General features: G+C 38.7%; 1 protein-coding gene across 1 annotated transcript; it reads right to left on the bottom strand.

Moving 5' to 3' along the window:
- Positions 1-946: 946 nt before the first annotated feature.
- On the bottom strand, positions 947-14,127 carry ivd (isovaleryl-CoA dehydrogenase). Its single transcript, XM_027275217.1, has 12 exons — positions 13,851-14,127; positions 9,620-9,709; positions 9,223-9,274; positions 8,944-9,113; positions 8,744-8,837; positions 5,166-5,296; positions 4,855-4,951; positions 4,593-4,686; positions 3,892-3,973; positions 3,698-3,802; positions 3,152-3,224; positions 947-2,097 (listed from the first exon to the last, which is right to left on the bottom strand). The coding sequence occupies exons 1-12, from the start codon at positions 13,980-13,982 to the stop codon at positions 1,964-1,966; spliced, it is 1,254 nt and encodes a 417-aa protein (XP_027131018.1). The 5' UTR covers positions 13,983-14,127; the 3' UTR covers positions 947-1,963.
- Positions 14,128-15,513: the final 1,386 nt, after the last annotated feature.

The following is a 15,513-nucleotide window of genomic DNA, read 5'->3' as shown; positions in this document are numbered from 1 at the left end:
AAATAATGACTTTAGTACATTTGCTGCTAATGTTTGTGTGCTTTACTTTTAATCAATTAGATTCATACTGCAGGATGTGAATATTACACACTGTACATGCAGCACCAGTCAAATGTTTGGACACATAATTTTTTTTTTTTTTTTTTTTTTTTTTTTAACTTTCTACATGGCAGATTAACACTGACAACATCAAAACTGTAAAATAACACAGAAGTGTTTTTTTTATATAGTTTCATGGGAATAAGACACTTTCTCCGGACAATGTTTTTAGTCAGTTATAATAGAAATACAATATATTAGTATATAATGGAGACTACTTAGAGTGTTGTAAGATGAGTGCCTGTAGATGTTAACATCTACTGCCTATTTGTTTGTCTACATCACCTGTATTTTCAGATTTTGACAGCCAATACGGATATATTTTTTAAATTTGGGTTTAGTGCAAGCACCAACAAAAGAATCACAGTGTTACCCCATAGTTCGCATTGATGAAGGATGAAGGAGCTAAGCTTCTAACAAAAGATATTACTCTGGGTTATTTAGCATACTGAGGTTTAAATGCAAGTTCACAGTCAAAGTAGCAGAAGATGAGATATGTTTAGTCCCTCATATGGGACAAACTAAAAAAAGAAGGATCCTACATTTCCCACAATCCAACATAGCATATTTTTGTTTAACACTCCCTGCTGAGTAAACTTCTATGCATTTTAAACTCACGTTCCCAGTTTGCAACGCAGACTCTCGGCTGTAAATTTGACAAAGTCGAAATAACCCGCAGAGGACATCATGAAACTCTGATGACATCATCATGGGGACCATGTTACAACGGTCTTTATCAGGTTGAGCTGCATTGCAGATGTGTTCTTGAAATTTGACTTTAACTCTGAATTATTAAGAAACAATCGAGCGCTGTATGTATGTTGGACATTAAAAACTAGTGCAGGAATAAGAATATTTTTTACTTACTGTTATTTACTGCAAACAGAACTACTTTATTACATACATATTTTCACACTGTACATTTAAATTTTGATACTCTGGAGAAAAGACAAAATATTTAGGAGGGTTTCTCCACTCGCACTGTACAGACAGGATACAATGTGGAATATGTTTGCTGCTAAAATGAACAAACTCTTTTCTAATGCTAATTCTCTACAACAAAATATTCAGACATCAGCTGCTTTTCCTTATCGATCAGAAACAGTTCGGTTTGCATTGAGATCATGAAATGGATGTTAAACAGACACACACAGAAAAACGCCCCACACATTTACGATAAAGTGAAATCTTAACTTCTTTTGATATTTACTGTTACAGCCTGACAAAGTGTCCCAGAGCACCGAGCCCCACATCTGCATCCTCATTACCATCAAATACATCAGCTGTTCTTATATAATGATTTGATGATTCAACCCTCTTGTTGTTGTTGTTGTTGTAGGTGAACATAAGCAGCATTCATCACATATTAATGTCAAACTCTTGATAGCAGCAGCTTTGGAGCTCTGGTCGGAGTGTTCAAGATAACACAGGGATCAGTTTTCATCACATCAATGGGTGGACACTTTAATACAATCACGAAATAAAAAAAAGACGTTTACCTCTGATCACATAAGAGGAAGATCTGCGATACTGCCCATTTATATGTTTCGATACCTGTAATTGTATTGCTTAATTGGCATTTTAGTGGGCATCAAGTCGCTTTAACTGAAACTAGTTTGCCTAGTAAAATGACATTAACACCACTTAACTTAGTAAATCAACATTTAATTTGTTTGTAAGATCAGCATCATGTGATTTCGTGTTATGTTATATATGTGAATTAAAAGTTGATTCTGTCACACGTGATATTCCAACAACATCCTAACAGCAGCTACAGTTCATACAGTGTAAGGCCCTGGGTGTGAGTAACTGTTCATCCGCGACAAAACCACTCGTACAGTCTTTGACGATCTCTCACTTCTGATCATTTGAACATGGAGTTGAATGCTCGTCCGATAATGAGGCGGCGAACTTCGCTTGTGCCTGCGCCGATTTCGTACAGTTTGGCGTCACGCAAGAATCGCCCCATGGGATAGTCGTTGATGTAGCCATTCCCACCTGTTGACAGGTGACGCATGCATATAAGTTAGTGTGCAGTAACTGAGCTGAGTGCTGCAGAATCAAAACGCACATGTATTACTTTATTACATATATAAACTAAATAAGTTGCTGAACTTTTGTCAGTTGCTTCTGATGAAACTTGTGTTTCTAGGGCTGAAATAACTCAACCAGTTTTATGATTGTATTTTACAATTTAAGTCAGACTTTATCATAATCCATCTTCCTCATCATTATTTGATGATGTTAAACTACTTAAAGTAATCAGGTCAGCAGACTACAATGTGAAAAATGTCTAAATTAAGCAAGATTATACAAAATAACTTGACATTTGAATATATTGTTGCATTCTGTGCACAAAATACTATATTTTTACGGCATTTACAAGGCAAAACAAGTCAATACTGTGTTGTGTGTTTCATCAAAGCTTGGTGTGAGCTAGATAACAAACACAAAAAGGCAAATTCCTTAGAAGCATACAAAATAATTACAAAAACACTGAATGTAACACATCTAGAGAGCAATTAATGTCCGTCATTAAAATTAAGCTTATATTTAAATAAGAAATATCAATCCATTCGTTCTCCTATTTGCCTTAATTCATTACTTCCACTAGTCCATCCATTAATACTACAGTATATATAGTATATTCACACTTCTCTATCATCCTCGATGCTAAAAATTGAAGAGCTAACTGCGTCCATGTTCACACTATGCAGTCGAGTAAGCCTCCTACCTCTCATCCACACTGCAGCCGTTCACTAGACAGCGTGTTATTTATTTAACAAATTAGCTGCACCTGTACAGCCCTGCTTCCAGCTCCTGACAATGATGTTAACATCAAACCACCACCCGGGTACTAAATCCCATAGTTGTGTGTAAACCCCAGATTAAGTCTTCATCAGAATCTAATCTCTTTTCGTTGCTGCAGTTATTTGTCCACAAATTAGATTCTCCTGACTTTAATAAATGAATTCCAACTGGAAGGTAAAATCACAACAGTTGTCTTTATTTTGAGGTTTAGTTTTGATCCACTCTGCTTCTTGGCACTTACCCAAACACTGAATGCCATCCAGAGCAACCTGAGTGGCGTTCTCCGCACAATACAGGATCACTCCGGCACAGTCCTGCAATGAAAACACAAGTCAACACAGTCGCTGTGTGCAGTGATGGAGACAAACATGGGTTAACAATTTAGGAACAGGTCAAATAAGATCAGGACTTAGGGAACAAGAGAATTATGAGAGGGGTTCTACTAAATAACACATTTCACTTTTCAAAACCTTTTATTCAAAATATAAATAATTAGACAATTTATTTTATAACAATATGACACTAAACACATCAATATCAACCATCTAACACTATTACATATCATAAAAAAACTGTACATCATAAATAAAAGAGTCTTAAAATCATTATCTGAGATTCCAATTATACAATTCAATTAAACCTGTTAAACGTTTAATTGAACAAGTTGTAAAAGAAAATGTCTTTTCTCTTCTTGGACATTTAACAACTTTTAAGGCTAAAGTTAAATCAGCTTTTTTCCAAACTGGGTTCTCTGTAGGAGCAGATTAGTGACTAATCATCCTCTCACCATTGAATTGAAGTGTCCTTTGTCACAAGCCCGGGCGACGTTGTAGACGTACTGCCGACAGGAGCTCAGCCTGGTGTACATGTCGGCCATCTTGCCTTGCATCAGCTGCAAACAGATGAGCATAAAATGTTAACACAGCATGTTTACTGCGATTTTACTACTTTGTTGTATGAAGTGATGACTGAAGGTCAAACCTGAAACTGGCCGATCTTCTGTCCGAAAGCTTCTCTGACGTGAAGGTAGGGAACAGCAAAGTCCAGAACTGCCTGCATGATGCTGAAAAGTAACAATCATGTTAAAGACCATTCTAATAAGTCTCAGTATACAGAATATTAATTATATAATTATGCAGAATATTTAACAACCAGCTCACATGATGTAAAATACAGGACACCAAAACTAAAATCATTCATTTTGATGTCATGTAGCTGGATTGAGTGTGTTGACTGATAAACATTTGAAACAAAGAAATAAATGTTTCACTATTCACTTTAGATTAATTTCTAAGCATTACAGTAACAACAACAACAGGCCCAATAAAATAAAAACATTGCTTTTATTATGTAGATAAATATTAACTACACACATTTGCAAATGAACGTGTCATAATTGTTTAGTCTAATTAGAGGACAGTGTTTATGTTCAAATTATTTCCTCAGAAAACTCAGGCAGAGTTTTCAAGTACAATATTCAAAAGTAACGGTCAGACTGATAAGTATTTACTTAGGGAAATTATCATCAGTGAGCGTGTGGCCAGCACTTTGCAAACAGTAGCTGAATGTGTTACAAAAATGCTAAAAAACACAAAAATTACCCCCCATCATATCACATTTTATGTATTATTTTTGCAGTATCTACTTTCATTTTATGTAATGTTGCTGTCATACGAACTTACCCAACAGGTCCGGCCGACAGCACCAGCCTCTCCAGATCTAAGCCGCTCATCAACACATAAACACCTTTGTTCAACGGACCAAGGACGTTCTCCTCTACAACACAGAAACATTTTCAACAAAATAAATAAAAGGCCTACTTGATGAAAGAGGATCACACGACACATGTGCGAAGTAATGAGCCAAAGAAGAAAAGAAAAAGATCTATGGATTCTCCAGTTAAAACCATGTGAACATATGGAGTGTGTGCAGTTAAACACACACCTGGGACTTTGCAGTCTTCAAAGATCAGCTCGCAGGTGTTGGATCCCCTCATGCCAAGTTTATCAAGCTTCTGTGCTGTAGAGAAACCTGGCATTCCCTAGAACATGTGCACACACACACAGACAGAGAAAACCAAAGCACCTTCTTTTAATCCCTATGATCTTTTTTCTTTCACATCATTTTGGAGCCTATTTCTTCAACAAAATGCAAGGCTGATCCCCAGAACAGACCGAAACATGTCAACCCACCACGTCCCAAACACGTAAAACCAGAGGCAGAGAAGATTACATCGTCGCTTATACTGGATTTACCTTTTCAACTATGAAAGCTGTGATGCCTTTTTGATGGGCCTCTGGATCTGTCTTCGCATAAACAATAAGGACGTCCGCATCTGGTCCGTTTGTGATCCAGAACTTGTTGCCGTTCAGGATGTAGTAGTCACCTACAAAAAAAGTACAAAACGTAAGATTTCAAAAACATTCTGTCACAGCAGAACGACGGCCGACCTGTGATTGTGGTTATTTAATAGCTACCTTCTCATAAACATTTCAAGCCATCATATTTTCAGACAGCTCAACAATAAATTCTCTCATCCTGGAAACATCTAAGACTGTCTGGTTGAACCAGTACAAACCAAACACACACACCACTGCTCTATCATTACCCTTACAACAATCAACAATAGTTTCAGCAAAGGATCACACCCTTGAGGTGACAGCACTCTCACATGTCACACTCACTCAGTGGTGTAAAGCACGTAACAGCTTTACTTCCATTTCTCTGAACATGTGTGACTCCTGCAGGCGCCTTTACGTATCTTCTTTGTTTAAGAAACATAATATGACTTTGTCTTCTGTGTCCTACTCCAAGTTCCTCCTGTCCTAACTTCTTTTTGCCTTAAAACATGCAGTAACAGATTTTTTTGGGGGCCACTTAAGGGGAATCAGAAACAAGTTATGAACGCAGTACTGACATATCATAACATTAGTATTCACTTGGAGTTGTTTCTTGCCACCGGATGAACCCACATTCATTTACCCAGCAAGTCTTTAACTCAGGTCTTTAGTTTTGATACGTTTCAAGGACAAATGACTTCAGAATTAAGGGACAACAATTCATGTAGATGTTTACCAGTCTAACCCAGCACGGTACCATGCAACAGTTTTCCTATTCCAAAAACTTAACAAAGTTAATACAGACCCAAGTGATATGAATAGTTTTGTGACTTTTTTTAAAATTATTAAATTATGCAAATTACTATTAAATTATTTTTTCAACTTAAGCTGGTAATGACCAGAGGCTCAATATATTTGCATATTAAATGTTTAATGGGCTTTCCAACTATATTTATCATTTCATGGTGAAGCCAAAAATTCTGGAACCTCTACGTCACTTAACAGAGCTAACAATCATATCATAAATGTAATAAAAGCAACATATTTATGGGCCCTTTGAACAATTTTATCATTTCAAAGAAGTTGAAGGAAACACGTAATAAGAACAAAATAACCACAAGTCCAACAATTCACGAGAGGCTTCGAATATGTCTTCCCTGGGTGGGGCGGGAACCAAAAAGGGACCCGAACACTGCAGGATACATCAGCAGCACGCCACATATTTGAGCTAGGACGGCAGAAAGAACGTGTCAAGCTCGGTCCAGAACTCCAGATGTATAAATGTGGTGTCAGAATTTAAATTTGAGCTGGCGGAGCTCACAAGGCTACAACTCAGAGATTCTTGGTAGGCTAAATCCAAGCACTTTCAAGCAATTCCCAGAGCCATGGCAACCCTGCTAACTGTGTGTGTGTGCTGTTTCTTGTAGGTCGGGTTTTGTCACAGAAAACAGCTGCCAGATGCAGCAGGAAACAAAACCATGTAAATTCAGTATATTTGCAGACAGACAGATAAACAATGATATAAAAGCTTCATAGAAGGGGAAGCTGTAGATTCAGCTGATGACTCGTAGGTTCATCGCTACGAGTGACACCTTTAACATTGTCATTTGATATTAGCGTAAAATATCAGCTTTAGACGCTTTAAACTCGTGTTTACGTTGTTCCTGCTTGAAATTCCCGTCTGTATATTTGCATTAATTCTTGTTATTGGATTTGGTCCATTTTTGTTCTTTTGCTGGTTTCCTTGGCTCATGCGGTGCAGCAGTATGTGGGAAATCACTGACTCTGAGTTTTTGGAGAAAATACAAACTGCTTCATCATCACAATCAGCCAAACCTGGTACTCATCTGTGCTCCAAGTGCAGTTACAAAACCTGTAAAATGTCTAAATCCACCTTGAAATTGCAAATCTATCAAGGGAGAGTTTTGAAATCTTACTTTCTCTATGTACGATTACTACATTTTATGATTTGATGAAGAGATTCTGAATTTAGTCGCATGCTGTGCAAGAGACGAAACGTTTCTCTCCGTCTCTAAACCCTTTACCAGGCTGCAAAATGAACAGTTCTCTTGTCTGGCTACATAACTGTGAAGGGATGTGACCTTAGACGGCGTTTACTTAAATACATACACAATGTAGAAACGCTGCCTGTCATTGAGGTTCAGTCTCACTGGGTTGGGTCAGTTTCTGGTTTTGCTGGTCCCGTCTGGTTTATGAGCTTAAACCGGTTTGATTTTGTGCAAACCAACTGAACCAACGTTTGTCATTACGGGCCGTTCTGGCAAATTAAAAAGAGACAAGAAGCAGCTCTCAGCACTGTTAACCATTTAGAGGGCGGTCGCTATGATACTCTCAGCTCTGTCTGCAGCACATGTAGTGTGTAGCATCACGGCTGAGCAGTGGGTGGTGTAGAGTTAGCGGTGTGTTCATGGCAAATTTCTAACTAATTGCTGGAAAGCTGAAAAAAAAGATTTTCCCCTTTCAATATAACTAATATAACTAATGTACCTGACAAGCAGCACTGCAGGTCAGTGAGGTAGCTAGTCCACTAGTACAGTCAGTAACATAGCAGCAGTATTGAGCCTTGTATTGAATCGTTCTTGTGTACCCTGTTAAAGTCACTGCATTATACTGTTATTATAAACATAAGTATTTGCATTATCCATTTCAAATTAAAACCCTAATTTCAGACACCTTTTCTTATTGTGAAATATTTGCAGGAGCCTGTTGTGAAAAACAAATGTTGGAAAGTTGTTCTTAAATGATATTATACTCATTCATGGCTCTCTTTATGTTCCACTTGGGAGCGGCTCTGTGATGCACGACACCTAGTGGTAAAGTTCGGTATTAGCTGTCCGGTCTTCAGCTTAATATTAAACTACCTCGACTGTCCGATCAGTCTGTGGCCTCATAGCACTGAATCATACATCATTTTAATAAATATCTGCACATTAAAAATATTCTGCATACTGTGAATCTTTCCATGTTATGGCAAATACTTGAACATTCCTGCACAAATTATACAGCTTGTTTCTTTTTTAAAACATATTATATATAAACATATATGTTTTTATTGTTTATATTTTTAATACTTTATTTTTTTTACTTAATGTTTGTTTCACACAAAAATTCAGATAAACAGGTTGTAACTTTTTGCTTCGCTGCTGTCTCTTTAGATTTATCCACTGCTCACGTCGATAGTTTGGTCATCCAGCACGCACATGGCGCGTTGCTGAGTCACTGTAATATTCAGCATGAAAAAAAAAAAAGTACAATCCCAAAGAAATAACTAATTGATGATTTTGTTTGACAGCAGAGCAACCACAGCATTGTAATACATTTCAGATATCAGGTCTATGCTGTATACATGTATGAGTATAAATATATAAATGACTAGACAGGACATCATTAATCTCGAGATGAGAGTTGTGAGCAGCATTGCAGCAGCACAAAGGCAGAGGTGAGTACAGATAAGTAAGTCTTTGGTGTCCTACCTTCCTTCTTGGCTTTGAGTTTCATAGCCACGACATCAGATCCAGCGTTGGGCTCACTCATGGCCAGAGCTCCCACATGCTCTCCTGTCAATAACTGGAAACAAGAAAGACCATGATGAGAATGAAGAACTGAATCCATCTCAGTGTCTGCTTTTATGGATTTTTCCACATGGTTGAGCTTGAGCTGTTTTGGTCCTGACCTTTGGCAGGTACTTCTCCTTCTGTTTCTCGGTGGCGTGGCGTACCAGCTGGTTGACACAGAGGTTCGAGTGGGCGCCGTAGCTGAGAGCGATGGCCGCTGAGACTCGCGACATTTCCTCCATCACAATGACATGATCGAGGTAGCCCAAACCTGTCCCCCCATATTCCACTGAAAGAGACGCAGGGAGTAAATTCATTTTAAGAAGTCTATCATTAGTGTAGCATTAAAACTACTTCTAAATATCAAATGACAGGGCTTTTCCCTCCAGCTCTCTTACCTGGGGCAGTGATGCCAAGGAGTCCCATCTCCCCCATCTCTTTCCAAAACTCCTGAAGGAGTGAGAACGCAAGAAGTTACCAAGAAAGAAATCCTGCTTTTGGTTTGATAAATTTGGTAAATTTACATGACGGATGACACAACTACCATATAAAGCAGCACAGCAGGAGTCTGTATCAAAATGTACAGCTGTTTTCATTTTTAAAAAACAAACATATTGTACACATCTTTATTTTTTAGATTGAATATCTACCTACGCTTCTAGAGTAGCACTTGAATTTTATCTTTATACTTGAAACGCTGAGGCAGATTCCTTGTGTGTGGAAACTTATTTGGCAATAAACATGATTCAATTAAATCGGGGAGCTACGGCTACTACTGTAAGTGTTTCAACTCACCCGCATTCCTGGAAACTCATTCTTCTTGTCGATCTCATCAGCCTGAGGTGCGAGCTTTTCTGCGTAGAATTTGCGAACCGTGTTTCTGAGCTGTGCACAAAATAAGAGACTTTAAAATAACTGATTCATGACGGTCATTTCACTTCAAAAGCACTGAAACATATATAAAATGATCCCAGATAGATAGATACAGTAGATAGATAGATAGATAGATAGATAGATAGATAGATAGATAGATAGATAGATAGATAGATAGATACTTAATTGAACCCAAGGGAAATTCAGGCATCCAGTAAACATGCTTTGATTGATAAAAATTATATGTTTTAAGTGGCAACTTTTGTCTTCATGTTTTCTTTCGACATGTTTCGGGCCTTGCGAGCCCTTGAGGTCCGTAACAGATACATTTTAATTTTAATTTAAACGTGTGCAAAGATACAAATAGATAACTATATTAAACTAGAAAAATTTCCTAACAGCCCTAATTTTGAGTGTGCCTGACTTGGCCCGTTCGTCCCCTGCATTACTGACATGCTCAGCAAATTTCGTATCGAAAAGAAATTTGCGAGTGACGCAGTGGGTGTTGCTGGGGGTCTGTATTCAAAAAGCACACCTCAAAACAGTCCATTTTTAACATGTTTATTTAGACACAGGAGCAGCTAGCGCTTAGTGCTAGCAATTAACATTAGCATTTTGAGCTAGCAGTTAACAGTTAGCCTTAGCATGCTAACATGATGGACTAGCAGTAGCATTAGGCATGTTAGCATTAGCATGTTAACATTAGCATTTTAACATTAGCATGTCGCTGATGGGCTCACAGTTACATTAGCATGTAACATTAGCATGTTAGCATTTAGCATGTTAGCATTAGCATGGGGTTAGCGCTGATGTGCGGTGGGGTAACCAGTTAGCATTGGCATGTCAACATTAGCATGTTAACCTTCGCATGTTACCATTGGCATTTTAGCATTAGCATGTAGCCGCTGATGCCTAGCAGTTAACCTTAGCATGTTAGCTTAAATTGTTAACATTAGCATTTTGGCATACAGTCATTAGCATGTTAGCATTAGCGCTGTGCCTTACACTAATTAGCATTTTAGCGCTGATGGGCTAAACAGTTAATATCCACAAAAAAAAACAAAAAAACAACTTAGCATTTAGCATTAGCATTTATGCTTAGCATTAGCTTTAGCGTGTATGTGCTAACAGTTAACATTGGAACTGTTACCATTTCATGTTAACCTTGCATGTACATTGGCATTTTAGCATTAGCATTTTAGCGCTGATGCCACTAGCAGTTCACATTAGCATGTTAGGCATTACATGTTAACATTAGATTTTAGCACTAGCATGTGTTACCATTAGCTATTGTTCGCCTAGCATGTTAACATTAGCATGTTCGGCCCTGATGGGCTAACAGTTAACATTGCATGGTTAGCCATTAGCATGTAACATTAGCATGTTAGCGCTATGTGCTAAAGTTAACATTGGCTGTTACCATGTAGCATGTTAACATTAGCATGTTAGCAGTTGGCATGTTAGCTTTAGCATGTTAACATTAACATGTTGGCTTACCATGTTACTCATTACTATTGTAGCCATTAGCATGTTAACATTAGAGCTGTTAACATTAGCTTTTAACGGTGATGCGTCTAACATTAACATTAACCTGTTAACTTTTCGCATGTTAACGTCTTGGCTAACAGTTAACATTGGCATGTTAAACATTAGCATGTTAAACATTAGCACTGTTAACACTGATTGGCTAGCGTAGTTACATTGGCATTTTAGCATTCAGGCATGTTAGCGCTTGATTGCACTATGCAGGTTAACCCTAGCATGTTAGATTAACATGTTAACATTCGCTTTAGCTTAGCATGTTACATTACATGTTAACATTTCAGCTGTGCATTAGCACTGTTAGCATTTAGCATGTTAAGCTTGCTTCACTGCAATTAACATTACCATGTTGGCATACCATGTTAATATTACTGTATTTACATTTCCTAGTGGCTACTGGTAATTATCAATTAGCTATGTTACGAGCTAGCTGCTCTGCGTCTCTGTTGCCATTTAGACAGACAAGTGTCAATTAAGTGCCAAGAACTACTAATAAAATGCTGTGCCGCTCGGCTGTCTGGTGGCCCCCCCCCCTCTTCTCCTTCACGCAGGCTGAGGTTGCCAAAGCAACCAGGACCTACGCAGCAGATCTGATCTGCCACCGTTGACATGTCAGTTAGAGGACTAGAGGAAAATGCTGAGAACTCCTCTCGAAACAGGAATGAACTTTGGCCAAACACGTAATTCAATCATGAACGGCTTAACCTGCGGCACGATGAGACCTTCCTGATTTTCATTTAATTTTTGTGTCGATAATGAAGAAATGTGCCCTCAGAGCAAAGAGAGAGAAACGTTACTTCTGCCTTTCTCCAGACATTTCGCTCCTTTTTTTAACTTGGAGTCTATGAGTGCTTTGGCGGGAGTAGTCTGTCAATCAGCCTGTTGAGAGCCAAAACTATATAGGGGAACTTACAGGTTATCCTGCGATCACTCGAATTTTCCTACATTTGAGGTGATAATCATTCTGTCGCTGGGCATTGAGGCCAGGGTAGTGAAATCCGTTTTTATTTTTCACTGATGTTCTCTCCCCTCTCCACTCTAGCGATGACATCACGCACTCTAGGTCTGGAGAGTTCTCGCAATACACACCCATTCATTTTTTGGCTTCGTTTTTCTGGATTTTTGGCAAAACCGTTTGCCGAAACTCTTAGAAAAGTCTTAGCCATCGATTCCCGGCCGAGCCGGTCGTTTTGATACCCGTTTTGTGTATGTGCGACAAAAACTCTGGGAGGAGAAGCGAGCCAAAAAAAACACGGAAGAAACGGAAGACGAATAAGAATAAGCCCGAGAGATAATAAAGAGTGTGCTCTTTCAGGCACACTCAATAAATAAGTTTAATATGTGCATAAAGCTAGAAATAGGGATAGGAGCAGATCTAAATGTACTGAATCAGACTGTAGAGAATGAAAAGTCAGAATCATGACTTGTGTTGCAAAATGAAAATGTGTTGTTTGTGTACTGTGTTTTGTTTCCTCTCTGCCAATGACTGAGAGGTGTTGTACAGGTTCATGGTCACGGTTTTGAGTCTGTCTGTGGATTTTCCTCCTTTGTTTGACCCAGGGTTCCCACACCTTTTTCATGAACAAATTCAAGCACTTTTCAAGCACCTTCAAGCACCAGTTTTTCCATTTTTCCAGCACCTTTAAATAGGTAGCCTACTAGTTGTGTTTGCCATGATGGTCATGGGAAGCGCAGCGGTGCCACTGTATGGCATAATAATATGGGTCTAATTAGCATTATTTCATATGGTGGTAGATTGACTGTTTTGATTTTTAACTAATTGTGAATTGGCTTGTATTCTCAGCTTGTGAGCGGTGTATTGTGTAACTACCATAGCGCAATAACAGTGACAAATAGACATCACACAAATTTCAAGCATTTTCAAGCACTTCACAAAAATTTCAAGCATTTTCACAACCTTGAAAACACTGAATTGAAATTCAAGCATTTTCAAGGAATTCAAGCACCCATGGGAACCCTGTTGACCGCATGGCAGACTGACACACTGATCAGCTTCATCTGTGGACACAGGTGAGCTGTTTGGTTCATACTCAGAAAACCACTTTCCTGACTCATTACAGGTATATCCAGCTTTATAATGAGCTGGGACACTTTCACCCAATCAAATCCTTCACATGAACCCCACCCCCTGTCCTCACTGCCAGTGTCCACATGTCTCATTTAACAGCTCTGACCTGCTGTCACCTTGTGTTAACTTTACATTTACAGATTTATAAACCGAGTTTTTGCGCATTTCTGGTGCCATCGTTACAGCTAGCGTGGGCTAACAGTGAGCTTTAAACGCCGCTAATGGAGAAACTATCAGCACGAGTTGTTTTAATAAATCAGACAAATGTAAACAGACTTCATTTAGAGAAATGTTTGGAGACTGCCGAAGGTGAAAAGTCTGTTTGGCAGGTGTTTAGCTTAGCTAGGTCGGCTAATATCAAGGTCCTGACGTTATGTCAACACGTAACCTTCTTGTTGTTGTTGTTGTTGTTGTTGTTGAGCTGTGACGGACCACAGCTTTTGTTTAAGCCTGTGTGAACACCTGAACTTTTGTGTTTGTTTGTTTGTTTGTTTGTTTGTTAGCTCGCCAGTGGTGGCTAACCTGTATCTGGTCCTCGGTGAGTCCGTTCACCACGTCGTCCACCGGGGTGGAGGCACCGGCGCATCCTCTCCGCGCCACCGCGGGGACGGACAACCTGGATCCGAGGCGGAGAGCGTTTCTTACGGCAAACATGGTGTGTGTGTGTTTGTGTGTGTGTAGCTGGCAGACCGATAAAGGTTACAGGAGAGAAACACACATTAAAGTTAAGAAACACGGTGAGTGTGTGTGAGAGAGAGGTCTCACTCTGCATCTATTTCCCAGGACAACAGTGTGTTTCATTAGCGCCCCTTGCTGGACTGGCGTGTATATGGATGGATGGATAGATAGATAGATAGATAGATAGATAGATAGATAGATAGATAGATAGATAGATAGATAGATAGATAGATAGATAGATAGATACTTAATTGAACCCAAGGGAAATTCAGGCATCCAGTAAACATGCATTATTGAATTGATAAAAAGTATTATTGTTTTAGTGGCAACTTTTGTCTTCATGTTTTCTTTAAATATGTTTCGGGCCTTGTGAGCCCTTGAGGTCCGTAACAGATACATTTTAATTTTAATTTAAACGTGTAAAAATAAATAAATAAATAAATAAATAAATAAGTTTAATATGTGTATAAAGCTAGAAATAGGGATAGGAACAGATCTAAATGTACTGGATCAGACTGTAGAAAATGAAAAGTCAGAATCATGACTTGTGTTGCAAAATGAAAATCTGTTGTTTGTGTACTGTGTTAAATATAAAGAACAAACTATACATAATAAAATATCAAAATAGAAATAGTAAAAAAAATATATATTGTGCAAAAGTATATACAGCAAATTAACAGGGTTGATTCGCTTCGCTGTCTGTCCACTGTGTGATGGAGAGGGTGCTGCTCATTGTCCGTGATGGATAACAGTTTATTCAGCGTTCTCCTCTCCACCACAGTCGACATCTGCCAGTTAAAAACACAAACACACCAGCTTCTATAAGAGTACATTAAATGAAGTGATGATGTGAACCATGTGTACAGGAGTTAAAATGCATGTTAAGCTGAGGGATTAATAAAAGTATCTCTTCTTCTTCTTCTTCTTCTTCTTCTTCTTCTTCTAACCTGCTTGTTGGTCCCCAATAACCTGCTGACATCCTGTTCTTCACACAGCCATGTGTTCATATTTTACAAACTGTAATGCTACCTGGCCCCAGATTGTACCTCTTAGGGTGATCTATTAGCGCAGGCCTTTAATAAGAAATCCTTGAGTTTGACATGTCTGCTGTTAGCGCGTTCGTTGATTTGCATAGAGCAGGGGTGTCCAAACTGTTCCACAAAGGGCCAGTGTGGCTGCAGGTTTTCCTTTCAACCAAACAGCAGCACACCAGACTTGACTCATTTAATCAACTGATCTCAGTCTTCAGAGAGTTGACTGGTCAAACTGTGTGCTCTTGGTTGGTTGGAAAGAAAACCTGCAGCCACACTGGCCCTTTGTGGAACAGTTTGGACACCCCTGGCATAGAGGAATCCTATAGCCGAATTGTTCCTTAGTACGAGTATTTATTTAGCATCAGGACATCAAAATATTACATGTACATGGGCCTCTTTTGTTCAGCAAATCGCAGTCTGCAAGCAGTTAGCTGCAACTAACTTCCAAAAAGAGAGTGCCTAACTTAGAATTT

This window comes from Larimichthys crocea, chromosome XXIV (genome assembly GCF_000972845.2).
Source record: "Larimichthys crocea isolate SSNF chromosome XXIV, L_crocea_2.0, whole genome shotgun sequence".
Taxonomy (NCBI): Eukaryota; Metazoa; Chordata; class Actinopteri; family Sciaenidae; genus Larimichthys; species Larimichthys crocea.
The sequence above is the reverse complement of the archived record's forward strand: the minus strand, read 5'-3'. Positions and strand labels throughout refer to the sequence as shown.

Coding starts and splice junctions, on each gene's coding strand:
- ivd (XM_027275217.1), bottom strand. CDS start 13,982: ATGTTTGCCGTAAGAAACGCTCTCCGCCTCGGATCCAGGTTGTCCGTC. Junction 4,952..5,165: donor CAGCTTTCATAGTTGAAAAG/GTAAATCCAGTA, acceptor CACATGTTCTAG/GGAATGCCAGGTTTCTCTAC. Junction 3,225..3,697: donor AAGGACACTTCAATTCAATG/GTGAGAGGATGA, acceptor TTTTCATTGCAG/GACTGTGCCGGAGTGATCCT.